Source organism: Lissotriton helveticus, chromosome 3_2 (genome assembly GCF_964261635.1).
Source record: "Lissotriton helveticus chromosome 3_2, aLisHel1.1, whole genome shotgun sequence".
Lineage (NCBI taxonomy): Eukaryota > Metazoa > Chordata > Amphibia > Caudata > Salamandridae > Lissotriton > Lissotriton helveticus.
Genome location: NC_136062.1, coordinates 114,002,086 through 114,015,941, shown reverse-complemented (window position 1 = coordinate 114,015,941; position 13,856 = coordinate 114,002,086). Strand labels below are relative to the sequence as shown.

Below are 13,856 nucleotides of genomic sequence, written 5' to 3'. Positions count from 1 at the left end.
AATCTACTCTTGCCTTGTGTGCCAGGATGGTGGAAGGTGTAGATGGTAGAATAAATTATCTGTTATAGCCTGACTTTCAGCACCCTCATCCTCATCGAACTGCGGCATCGGCGGGGCATAGACATCCCTGTGCCTGCTGCCATATGCAGGGTGGCTCAGGCTGGAATAATCCGCTTCGCTCACGACTGTGTTGCACTATTGGCCGTGTAAGGCTGATCAGGTGGCCTGCTGTTGAGCCAGGCCTGTTCCTTTTCTTGTGCCGTTTTGTACACCTAGCCATCACCATCAGCACAGCACCATAGTTCTAATTTAATCATAGTCTCATGTGTTTGTGATTTTTCTTTGTGAACTTTGCTCAATGTTTCTTTATCGTCACATATTTTAATATTTTGTGTTTTTTTAGATATTCATAGCCATCGCCAGAGGTTTTCTGAAAAGAAAAAGGAAGACAATATTTCATCTCCACTCAGCCCCTCAATAGAGACTGGCCCGAAGGAATAAACCCCCAGATGCATCAACAACCCATATTGCGATTCCTTAATAGCGAAAAATACCGATTCGCTATTAAGGAATAGCAAAATGGAATGCATCAAGAAATCACTCAAAAAATAGCGATTTCTTAGACTTCCTTAATTGCGACTCGCTTAAGGAATACCTCCCATTCATTCCTCATAGGAATGAATGGGAAGACAATCTCAATTTGCGAATCGCAATTAGCGAATCGCAAATTAAGATTGCGATTTCAATGGTGCAGGGGTGTCCAAAGGACACCCTGTTGCACCCCTGAAATTGATCTGTGCACATATGTTGCGCACACACATGCCCTCAGGGCATGTGTGCGCAACATGAAACTTTGAAAAATACACTTTAGTGCATTTTTCAAAGTTTTTGCAAATTACCATGAAGTTGTACTTCATGGTAATTTGCGTGCCCTATTAGCGAATTCTTTATTTTTAAAACTTTCATGCATTGCATTTAAGGAATCTCAATTTGAGATTCCTTAAAAGCAAATAATCGCAATTTAGCGATTTCTCAATTTGCAATTTTTGCATTTGGGATGATGCATCCCAAATGCAAAAATACCGGTCGCAAAGGGGCAGATTCTGAGAATCTGACCCTTTGCGAGCGGATTTTTGTTTGATGCATCTAGCTGTATGTCACAGCTTTGTGTTGTAAATACCTTTTGATGTAAATAACACCGTTAGTACACAAATTAAGCAGCTTTGGCCAAAGTGAAAACCCCAGATTTGTCCACTGTATATATTTTGCCTTCACATACTCCTCCCGGTATTCAGCTACTACAAATACCACTGAAACAAAGTGCAGGAACAGTCCAAATATCTAGTTGAGGAAAGGCATGAGCATTGTGCAATATGTTCACATGATAATAAAGTCATGTCATACTTTTGACATTGTAAAAGGCAGAACGTGTATGTGCCCATTAGACAAATAACTACAACTACGATGAGAAATGCACATGATCGGTTGCCCCGAAGAAGTTCTGTATTGTTGAAAATGAGTGAAACATGTTGGCTGTTATGTCTTATGCGATAAAGAATAAAGAAAAACTGATAAATGAGACTATTTGGCAGTTCATTACTCTAAATAGTGTGCATTTTTGGATATATAAATAACACAGTTGTCCAGTTCCAAGAATAGCAGCATTTCGTACCTTTTATTGAACTTAGTATATAATGACATATGATGGTGCAGTTCATGAGCTTGCAGAGTTAAATTAGCTTCTTTTCTGTTAGTTGCTATGATGCGAAAGCAAAGCAATGAATAGTTAACCATTTAGTGCCTTTTTAGTATTTAGTGTTAAATATAATTTAGAGACAAGAGCACAGTGAGTTCTTAAACTCATATCTATAGGTATACAACTGATTCATTGTTGGGTGCACATTCATATGAACCAACCCATTATACCCAAATCACCATGGCCAATCAACAACCAAACTGATAGCAATACTCAGCCTAACATAGCCACGTCACACAATAGTAACGGGTACAATGCCTACTGTTCAACAGTGCTTTTGACCTCTTTTTTTCCTGCTTTACCACTTGCACACACTTGTCACTGCAGGGAAAATTAGAGTGAATGAATGAAAAATACTATAGCATCTGTGTAAATCTCTGCAATAATTGTGCCTTTAAGCTCCCTTAGGTTGTGACACATGTAACCGGTACAGGTCCTTGGACTAGAGCCTTCTAATAAACATTTCTCTCTCTAGAACCCAGGCGGAAATACCATGTGCGACTACTGGCTTACAATAACATGGAGGAAGGCTACCAGGCAGATCAAACTGTCAGCACTCCAGGATGCACCTGTAAGTAGTCCATGGGTTGGTTGCATGTGCCTTCATAAGAATGTGTGCACGAAGACCATGAGGTGGCGCAGTCCTGCGTGTGAGCATGCTGTTAATGAAATGGAGAGTGGACAACAAGAGCTCTCCTCTTTAAAAGTTGAGGATTTTCTATTGTCTTAATCCTCCAAGGTCACAGCGTTAAGGTTTATCACCTCTTAAATCCTGAAGGACTTGCAATTTTAATATTTATTTTATTTTTTATTATTTGTGTATTTTATAAAGCGCGCAGCGACCCCAACGGGGCATCCCGGCGCTGAAACTCTGACGACAGGAGGCAATGGGACGGGGAACCAAACTAGGAGGAAAAGAGATGAGTTTTCAGGGATTTACGGAATGTTGGTTCTGCTTGGCAGGTGCGGAGGGCAAGCGGGAGCTTGTTCCAGTGCTGAGTGGCACAGACCTCAAAGGTTTTCTCACCTGCACGGGAACGTTTAAATCGGGGGGTTTCCAGGAAAAGTAGGGAGTTGGAGCGTAGTGCCCTGGGTTTGACGTAAGGACGTAGTGTGTTTTTCAGATGGGCCGACCCGTTGCCTTTAGATGCACGGAAGGCCAGCGTCATAGCTTTGAAGACGCATCTTTTCGTGATGGGTAGCCAATGGAGTTTACGGAGATGTGGAGAGATATGTTGTCTGGCAGGGATTCTCTCCACCAGCCGAGCAGCGGCATTTTGGACCGTCTGTAGTTTGTGACACAGGCCGGCTGTGATACCAAGGTAGAGGGCATTGGCATAGTCAAGATGGGAAATGATGAGTGCCTGGATCACAGTCTTACGGCAGTCCTCCGGCAAATAGTTAATGAGCCGTTTAATTGTTCTAATTTTAACGAAGCAGGAGGCTGCGACTGTTTGTACCTGGGAGTTGAAGCTGAGATGGTTATCCCAGCGTACTCCTAGGTTTCTCACCGAGTCTTTGGGCGTAGGGGCTTGGCACAGGTCTTCAGGCCACCACAAGCTAGAGTCCAGGGGAGATGGGGAATTAAAAAACAGAATCTCCGTTTTTCCTACGTTGAGACGGAGGGAATTGGCATCCATCCAATTAGAGATATCTCTAAGGCAGGATTTCAGTGGATCAAAAGCAGAAGCGGAGGGGGTGTCAAACGTAAAAAGAAGCTGAATGTCATCAGCATAGGATGTGGACTTAATCCCAGTCTGAGCAATCAATTTGGCCAGAGGGGTAAAATAAACATTAAACAAAAGCGGGCTGAGGGAGGAGCCTTGTGGGACTCCCCATTTGAGCGGTCTAGCAGAGGAAGTGAAGGGGGGGGTAAAAACTTGTTGTGAACGGTCGGTCAGGTAGGAAGACAGCCATTTCAGCACAGAGCCGCCCAACCCTAAGTCCTCCAGCCTTCTCAGCAAGATCTTGTGAGAGACGGTGTCAAATGCTGCTGAAAGATCCAGCAGCACTAACACCGCCCTCGACCCTCGGTCAATAACTTTGCATTAACCTAGATAAACACTTTCTGTGCTTTCTCTTTTTTCATTTTGAAAAACATGTAATCACGCTTTGCAGATCTTTATGGAATCATGTAATATACTGCAGAATTAACCTTGTAAAGGCAATATGAAAAGACATTCCTCTATAAGTGTGGTATCTTTTAAAGGGCCATCCAGTGAATGATGTGACAGTGCGTCTCAAAGCCCATGTTGATATCATCGTAGCTATTTTCTAGAGTGCCTATTACTCTTTAGTGTTACCATTGCGGGGCTGGGCAAATAATGCTGTTTTTTTCTGTACACTGATTGGCCCCTTCAAAAGTATGGCATTTCTGAGACTTGTTGGATATGTGGAAGATGATGTAGATTCGTACATTTGGACGTAGCTCTACCACTTTGTGGTGTTTTGCTAAAACCCAAGCAGCCACGAACCTGATTCAGTGGAAGTACATCTTCAAAAATATAATATGTGGTGAAGTTGTGTAATCCAACAGTTACACCGAGGTTCTCTTCATTGATGAATAAATGGTTCATTATAATGAAGAGAGAGTAATGCTGGCGTTGCACACCACAAGTCCTGACTTGTATTAATCTGAACCCTTGCTTGTTTGACCGTAAATTGGCTATTCCACCACAGATTATCACATGAATAAATATTTAACTTTATTTACCCAAACAGCTCAGCAGGATCACATGATACCACCACCCCCACCGCCCCATCATCTGTACGCAAAGGCCAACAGTTCGTCTTCTGTCTCTCTTCACTGGGGAAGAGCAGCCTTCACCTCAGCACAAGTCATCAACTATACCGTTCGCTGTAACCCTGTGGGCCTGCAGAATGCCTCCCTGGTGCTGTACCTTCAGACGTACGTACGCTGCTTGGAGTCGTTTTGGGGTCTGCAAATAGCCATGGCAAAAAGTAGGGTTTTGTTTTTACCTTAACCAGCAGCCTCAGGTGACCATCTCTGGTAGAACACTGCAGCCTGGGATTTGCTGTTACTAAGTCTTGGAAAGTAGATAGTCTAATGTGCTCCCACGGCGAGCGGACAGATCACTAGTTGCAACTCTGCAAAGGCAATTTTGTTTAAAAAGTACTGATTGGTAAGCCCTTTTTCTACTTGTACTTTTTTGAAGGGGGTGTTTTTCACTACTGTTATCTAATAATTTGTTTAAAATCGAGTTTTACTGTGACGTCACTCCCAACCTATAATAGTGAGGACCATGAGACATCTGTGACTAGGTTATCAGGCCCAACCCTAAGACCATTGGAGGATTTGTAAGAAGAATACAGTGTGCCTGGTGAATAGTGTCCGAGCAGGATCTCTCAAAAACCTTGCTTGCTTTGCACCCCACTTGTATGTCAGTGGCACACAGTGCTTTTGGCTTCCATTGATTTACTAATGTTGAAGTCTTTGGGATGTATGACGTTACAACGCATACTTTTACCACGCCTACCATTACCACGCATTTTTTACAACGCAGGATCCATTACAACGCATACCATTACAACGCATGTATTTACAACGCAGGTACCTTTACAACGCATACCATTACAACGTAAGTATTGGTAGGTATATAATATTTTTTTTAATGTAATTTAATTAAAATTAATATAATGTAATTTAATTTAATTTAATTTAATTAATTTAATTTAATTAATGTAATTTAATTTAATCAATTTAATTTAATGTAATTTAAATTTAATTATATTTACTTTTTACCCTGTACCCCTTTACCCAAAAACCCAAAACTGACCCTGAACCCTAAAAATACCCCTTTACCCAAAAACCCAAAACTGACCCTAAACCCTAAAAATACCCCTTTACCCAAAAACCCAAAACTGACCCTGAACCCTAAAAATACCCCTGTACCCCAAAAACCCAAAACTAACCCTGAACCCTAAAAATACCCCTTTACCCAAAAACTGACAACTGACCCTAAACCCTAAAAATACCCTTTTACCCAAAAACTGAAAACTGACCCTGAACCCTAAAAATACCCCTTTACCCAAAAACTGAAAACTGACCCTGAACCCTAAAAATACCCTTTTACCCAAAAACTGAAAACTGACCCTGAACCCTAAAAATACCCCTTTACCCAAAAACTGAAAACTGACCCTGAACCCTAAAAATACCCTTTTACCCAAAAACTGAAAACTGACCCTGAACCCTAAAAATACCCCTTTACCCAAAAACTGAAAACTGACCCTGAACCCTAAAAATACCCCTTTACCCAAAAACTGAAAACTGACCCTGAACCCTAAAAATACCCCTTTACCCAAAAACTGAAAACTGACCCTGAACCCTAAAAATACCCCTTTACCCAAAAACCCAAACTTATAATATTTTTAATAAAATGATATACTTACCAATACTTACGTTGTAATGGTATGCGTTGTAAAGGTACCTGCGTTGTAAATACATGCGTTGTAATGGTATGCGTTGTAATGGATCCTGCGTTGTAAAAAATGCGTGGTAATGGTAGGTCGTTGTAAAAGTTGCGTTGTAAAGGTTGTATACCAAGTCTTTGTAGCTTCATCTTATTATCATCAAGATTAGTTTGTGTCCTGTTCTTGGTCCTAAAAATGTTACGTACTCCGCAAGATCTGTTTTTTGTTGTTGTTCCTCTGCTTAGAGATTCCATTGGGACCTCAGGTCAAAGGCAATACGCCACAGAGTGTCTTTTTGATCCTAATTGCCTAATTTCTTTGGTTTCAACAGCAGAACTGTACTTCCGTCAACGCTTATAGTGCCTGTTTCCAAGTGATGAGCAATGTATTGCTGGGAGGCACTGAAGTATAGGTCTGCAGCATGGATCTGTTATAGATTCACATGCTTGTATTATCCTGCGCGTTGGTTGTTGGATCAGGAGTTGTTGCTGGCCGTTTATGGAGTAAGTTAAAGCAGCTCAGTAGGTAGTGGCAAAAAGGCATGTCTGTTATCAGAGCGGCTTTGTGGCATAGACAAAAACCCACAGCGCCCTCTCTGCTTTTTCATTTTCAGATACCTTCAGTAATTGAGCTGCTCTGCAGTTTTGTAAATTTTAACTCCACCACATGGCCTGTGCAAAAGTGTCAGGATTGCAGTTGATACCAGCAGAATTGCTGGCTAAGATTAATCATGGTCAAGTCATTTGTAAAATATGAACGTTGCGTAGGAGATACTTCTCTCCAATGGGAGGTCTCCATTCAGGATTTGTATTAAGATTGCAAGCAATGTTAGATACTTATTGTGCACCACTTACGACGAGGCAGATTGTTCATACTGTAAGAGGGTCGCATTTAATGCACTTTAGCACCAAATGGAGAAAAACTGCTCAAAATCAATTCCGGAATAATAATAAGTAGCAACTGTCCCTGCTGAATGAACTTCGTCATGTGGGTTTCGGCAGAAGACTAGAAGCAATGATGGGTTTGGCAATTTTTGGATCTAGGCTTGACAGTGTAACCGACAAGCAGACCTATTGCTAACAATTTACATTGAGTGGAATCTGGATCTGCCCCTTTCAACCCTTGGCTTTTTTTCAACCAGCTTCCTGCAGCCATTGGCTTGACTGTCAGTCGCATCTTGGCTTGTATTCTTCCACGACCTCTCGAGTGCTTGCACTGAACTGCACGAGGGACTCTCTCTGTCTCCCTTCTGTCTTTGAAATAGCCCATTAAACCCAGACCTATTGTCTTTGCGAATGCTTGTTTTGAAGTAAAACGCATCAACTTTGTGCCGTGCTGGTATGCTTCTAGCCTACATAAACCCAAATCTTCATTAGCTGAATCTATCCAGTTGACTAAAATATTTCTTTGTGTATTTACATTTATTGGTCAAAGAGGGATAAGCTGATACTGTATAAGACATAAACTCCACCATAGATGGGATTTTTTCATCCACTGGGTTAGGGCACATATTTGGCTGCTCTGGTACCGGCACGCCATAGTTCTCAAGAACTTTGAAGCTTTTATGCCCAGTGGGCCTGTGTGATGATCATAGGAGACACTGCTAATTTTGGCCAGTAAGGAACTGGAAACAGGGGCAATCTATTTAAAAGTCCTTTTTGGGCTGTAGTTCACAGGGGCGTGGAATTTAATAAAATATCAACGTGTCCGTAGGGCAGGTTGCTTCATAAATCTACTTGTCCTGTAACATAATCCACTTGTCCCTTTGGTGCCATATAGTGTGGCAACAAATTATGACAACAATCTCATTATCTAAGAGATCTGATTATGCCAGGGCTCACACTTTAGTAGTGTTTGAATACTTGCAATCCCCTTTTGTTGCCACGTTTCCGCAGATCTACCGTCTGGGGCTGAAGGTAGTGGTAAGCAATAGTTACAGGGTTAGAATGCCCTTTTGAGTCTGCAAACATACTAACTTGCATGTTTTAAGGGTTTCAACAACTTTTCTCTTATTTTTTCCCATACTGAGAAATGTTGGAAATTTGCTCCTGACAATGGCAGAAGTAAACCTTTTCCAGAGTTGAGAAAAAATTGGTTGGAGGGAAAGTGTAAATGCAAACACTCAGATTTTTGCATGAGCAAATCGACACATGCATATTTGCTCATGGTAAAATGCAGTTCACAAATATTTTCTAAAAGTACTATTTCTTACCCTATTTCTGTAAATTCTTGGGAATTCACGAAAGCTGTACAGCTGCACTTAATGCAAGGACATATACCATGGGTGCACTTTCGAGACTTTCTTTAATAATTGGCCCCCTAATTTGGTCTGTTGTTGACCATGACCTTTTGCGTTTATTGAAACTCTGACTCTCTCTCTCTGTATCGGCTAGCTTTATTGCAAGTGACAGCATTCTGCTCTTTCACAAGGAGCATATGGGAACACACATTAGTTTTGTTCAGTTTCAGCAACTACTGTGGCAGTGTGTGCTTTTTGAGACAAAAAAACAATGTGCGAGGCATATGGGCTGCAGACCACACAATATTGCATTAGATCACATCTGGTGGTGGGCCCGGATGATTACACTTTGTTGTTGTCTTGGAAGAGTCTTTGTCTGTTGGACGACTCCTCCCTTAGATTGTAGTGCGCATGGGCATCGACTCCATCTTCAGATTGTTTTTTCCGCCATCGGGCTCGGATGTGTTCATCGTTCGGTCCCTCAGGTCCCGTTACCGATCTCTTTTCGAATCCATAAATCAATCATAATACCATCGGCATCGTCGTCAACAGTGATTCCGGTTACCAGCGTCGAAGAGAGGCTTCACTTCTCGATTCCAGCGTCTGTCGGGCCCAACTGCGCCATTGGGCCTTTGGCTCATGGAAAGAACACCCTTCAAGAAGTGCCCTCAGTGCGGACACAAATTCCCTCACACCGATCTTCATGAGGTTTGCAATCTGTGCTTATCTCCAGAGCACGAGAGTCGAGAATGTGAGGCCTGCGCATCAGGGACGAGCTCAAAGAGTAATGGCGCAGTCATCTTCATCGACACCAGACCTCATCATGGACGAGGCTCTGATTGAAGTAGACGCCGAAGAACAGCACCACGAAGACATCGCTTCCGAAGCAGAGGATTCAGCTTCTGGAGCGGAGGATCAATCTGAAGATGACGATCTTCCAGCTGGTCAACAGGTCGCGAGTACAGACGTCGACCCTGTTCACCCCACCATACCGGGACAGGCTTCGGTTCCACCTCCACCTTCGGTCCAGGTGCACACCGAACAAAACCTTCCGACGTCCGCCTTCTGGCTCGGCAGCGAAGAATATAAAAAAGCCTCCAGTCGACTCGGGCCAGTCTGTCGGTCCAGAAAAGCAGAAGGTCCTTAAGCCAAAATTAACACCGGCACCAAAGCATCCTTCGGTACCGAAAGTGGTTGAACCGAAAGCAAGTTTGGCACCGAAAGAGGTTCCCAAAGCTACTGAACCAAAAACCACCCCGGTTCCGAAAAAAGTGGACCCGAAGACGGTTCCGGTACCGAAACATACTTCGGCTCCGAAGGTAGATGAGTCCAAACGTACTCCGGGAACAAAAACTCCGGATCCAAAGAGCACGGATCCTAGGAAAAAGTCTTCGGAACCGAAACAAAAACCTGCTCCAAAGGCAATAGACACTGTTAAAGATAAGCATTTCGTCCCCAAACCACATAAATCGGCGCCGAAAAAGGATTTTCCAGTAGAAGAGCTTTTTAAACCTGACCCTAAGCAAAAGACTCTTCATATTAATCCAAAGACTGGACATTTCACTTCAGTGCCTGAAAAGAGGAAAATAGACTATCCTAAACCACCGCTAGTTCCTCTAGAAAAGCATGCTCAAACTTCACCCATAAGGATTCCTTCACCTGAAGTAGAAATACCAGTAGATATTTCTCCTGTACATTCACCATCTAGTACACATAGTCTTATACCACAAGATGAGAATGATGGGGATAGCTACTCACAAGAGGTAGAGAGAGAACATCACATGGACGACATTAATGACCCAGATGATATTCCTGGGCCATCAGGTGGCCCATGGGAAGATTATAATGCAGCAGATGCACCAGATCTGCCACAAGATGATGTATACCCGTCTAGACCATCTCCCCCAGATGACACCATTGGGTTCACGCAGCTCATTCATAGAGCAGCCACTTTGCATGGAGTAGACTTACACACAGATACAGTGGAAGAAGACTTTCTAATGGACACACTAATGTCGTCACATAAGACCACAACCACACTTCCAATACTTAGTGGAGTGGTAAGACATGCACCTGAAATATTTAAAGACCCAGTTAGAGCAAGGGTAATTAACCCCAGACTAGAAAAGAAGTACAAAGCGACTCCAACTGATCCAGCATACATTAAAGGACAGTTGCCATTGGACTCACTTGTAGTGTCAAATGCGAGAAAAAGAGCTAACTCGCAGACAACAGGGGATGCTCCGTCCCCTGACAAAGAGTAAGCTTTTAGATGCTTCAGGAAAACGCACCATTTCACAAGCAGCCAATGTCTGGAGGATTGCTAACACTCAAGCTTTGTTAGCAAGATAGATATGATAGAGCTCATTATGATGAGTTAGAGTCACTCATGCAACACTGGCCAGAACAATATAAAACCAGGGCTTCTGACCTAATACAGAAGGCAAGGTTATTACAAATACCTCCATAAGATGTGCACTAGACACAGCAGACACAGCCTCTAGAGCAATAAATACAGGGGTATTGTTGCGTAGACATGCATGGTTACGCATCTCTAGGTTTAAACCAGAAGTACAAGCCAGTATCTTAAACCAGCCATTTGACCAACAACATCTTTTCGGTCCATCAGTCGATAGTGCACTAGAAAAGATGAAAAAATATACAGACACTGAAAAATCCATGGGAGCTTTACAAACACAAGCCCATAGGCCTTCTTTTCGTCGCTCCTCATATAGGGGCGCCTCTAAGGGTTTCCAAACCGACAATACCTCCTCTTCTTACAAAGCGCCCAACCAAACCTCGCCTAGTAAAGGATATTATAGAGGAGGTTATAGAGGAAACAACAATAAGGGCAGAGGTAGAGGAAACAAGAATCGCAACACCTCTACTTCCAAACAGTGACTTCCCTTCCATTTTCCCAGACCATTCCACTCCTGTCGGGGGGAGGTTACAACAGTTCCTACCTGTCTGGAACTCCATCACCACAGACAGGTGAATAAGACAAATAATTCAGTCAGGTTATTACCTGGAACTCACTTCCACTCCCCCAACAATACCACCCAGACAGCGTCCCATGTCACATGAACACCTCATACTGCTAAGACAAGAGGTGGAATCTCTACTACAAAAGAATGCAATAGAACCAGTCCCAAAACACAGGAGTTTATTCTCTATACTTTCTCATACCCAAAAAGGACGGGTCCCTCAGACCTATTTTAGATCTAAGGCCCCTAAACCTGTACATACAATCAGACCACTTTCATATGGTCACACTACAACAGGTTCTACCGTTGCTAAAGAAGGGAGACTTCCTTGCCACATTAGATCTCAAGGACGCATACTTCCACATTCCCCTACATCAATCGCACAGAAAGTACCTGCGGTTCATTCTAGAAGGTCAACACTACCAATTCAAAGTACTCCCTTTCGGAGTAACTACAGCACCTCGAGTGTTCACAAAGTGTCTAGCAGTAGTAACAGCACACTTAAAAAGGGACAACATTCATGTCTTCCCATACCTGGACGACTGGTTAATAAAATCCAAGTCATTCAACCGATGTGTACAGCACATGCATGAAAAACAATATGCCTGCTACACAAACTGGGATTCACAGTAAATCAAAAGAAGTCCCATCTCCAAACGTCCCTGTCTCAGCAGTATCTAGGTGCTACAATAGATACCTCCAAGGCAATAGCGTACCCCAACCCAACAAGAATACAAACTATGCAGGATCTTATCAAAAGATTCCAGCCACAACATTCACTACCAGCTCGAGTGTTCATGCAACTAATAGGAATGATGGCATCCTGCATTTTCATAGTACCATATGCAAGACTACAAATGCGCCCCTTACAAGAGTGCTTAGCAAGTCAGTGGAATAAGGCTCAGCAACAAATAACAGATCTGGTGGTGGTAGACGACCGGACATATCGCTCTCTGCAATGGTGGAACACCAAAAACCTTTCCACTGGCCGGCCGTTTATAGAGCCTGTTCCACAGATAATATTAGCCACAGACGCATCTCTCACAGGATGGGGAGCGCATTTACAAAATCACACAGTACAGGGTACATGGACATTGCAACAAAAACGACTCCACATAAATCATCTGGAGTTACTAGCGATTTTTCTAGCTCTAAAATCGTTTCAGCATTACCTATCAAACAAAGCCATGGCCTGCACAAAATACAGTTGTGTTTTTTTTGTTTTTTAATTTAAAGTTATTTTATGTCTGTTATTTCATTGATGATGTTTATGGTGAAACAGCGATGTGAAAAAGGGAGCAATCTATGTTTAAGATAGCTCCCAGCTTCTATAAGAAGAGATAGGCAGAGTAGTTTAAACCGATGGCAGCGGCCCCTTTAAAATGAATGTCTTTTTCATTCACAGGTCAGAGACTCACCTGGTTGTTCAAGGACTAGCAGCTAACACCAAATATGAGTTTGCGGTGCGGCTGCATGTGGATCAGCTTTCCAGCCCCTGGAGTCCAGTAGTTTACCAAACCACCCTTCCAGAAGGTAAGTGGCTCATTCAGCTTATCCACGCATTGTGGAGGCCTCGTTATTGTGGCCTTCTAAATATCCTTCATTTACTGCTTTCCTTCTAGATTTGTACATTTTCAAGTTTGCTTAAATCTCTGATATAAAAGTGATAGATTTTCAGTGTTTAGCACTGACAGTTTATTAGGTCTTTTCTCCCGTCGTGGTTGTAAATAAGGGTTTACAGGCGGCTCTTAAGTGAATTACTGTCACCACTGGTGCCATGGGTCCTTGGTCAGTGATGCACTTCTGAAAAGGGCTACTTTTTGGGCCGACCAATCAGAGCTTAACCTGGGATATGAGAATTGGCTAGGAACTGAAATACAGCGCTACGCTATAAAATAGCACTCCCGAAACCACCGTTTTAACCAAAGATTTTGTTTAGCACACGTGAAATGAGGAGGAAACTGAGGTAAAAATTACGCACCATGTTCACTAATTTACTTAGCGAGGAGAGACAAATTATGCTGCATATAGTCTGAGCAAACTCTGAGGAACATTGTATGGCATTATTGTTAAGCTAGTTTGACATTTAAACAAGTGCTGATATAGAAAGAACCACAGCTCAACAGAAAATATGCATTTAAAAACATACTGGTATAAAAAGTACCACAATATAATGGAAAATACTTGAAACTCTTTTACCAAATCCTATGCAAAATACTATTCACAACCAATGATTATGTGGCAAGTGCGGATAACCCATAATGATAAGTAAATCTCTGTGGCCACTAAATTATGCAATTTTAGTGCCCTGGATGTAGGTTTTTATCTTCACAATAGAATATAAATCAGTAACATGAATAATCAAAAAAGAAAACCAGAAGGCCCAAGCACTATCTTGGTCAGAAATGCAACCCCAGATGTTGATGTACTGTTACCTTCTCTACAC

General features: G+C 42.4%; 1 protein-coding gene across 1 annotated transcript in view; it reads left to right on the top strand.

Moving 5' to 3' along the window:
• The window catches only part of PRTG (protogenin), a 98,187-nt gene that overhangs the window by 55,985 nt on the left and 28,346 nt on the right, over nt 1-13,856 (top strand). The window contains exons 10-12 of the mRNA XM_078684869.1: nt 2,232-2,327; nt 4,478-4,664; nt 12,816-12,943. Coding sequence (XP_078540995.1) covers nt 2,232-2,327; nt 4,478-4,664; nt 12,816-12,943 — 411 coding nt within the window. The remainder of the gene's footprint in view (nt 1-2,231; nt 2,328-4,477; nt 4,665-12,815; nt 12,944-13,856) is intronic.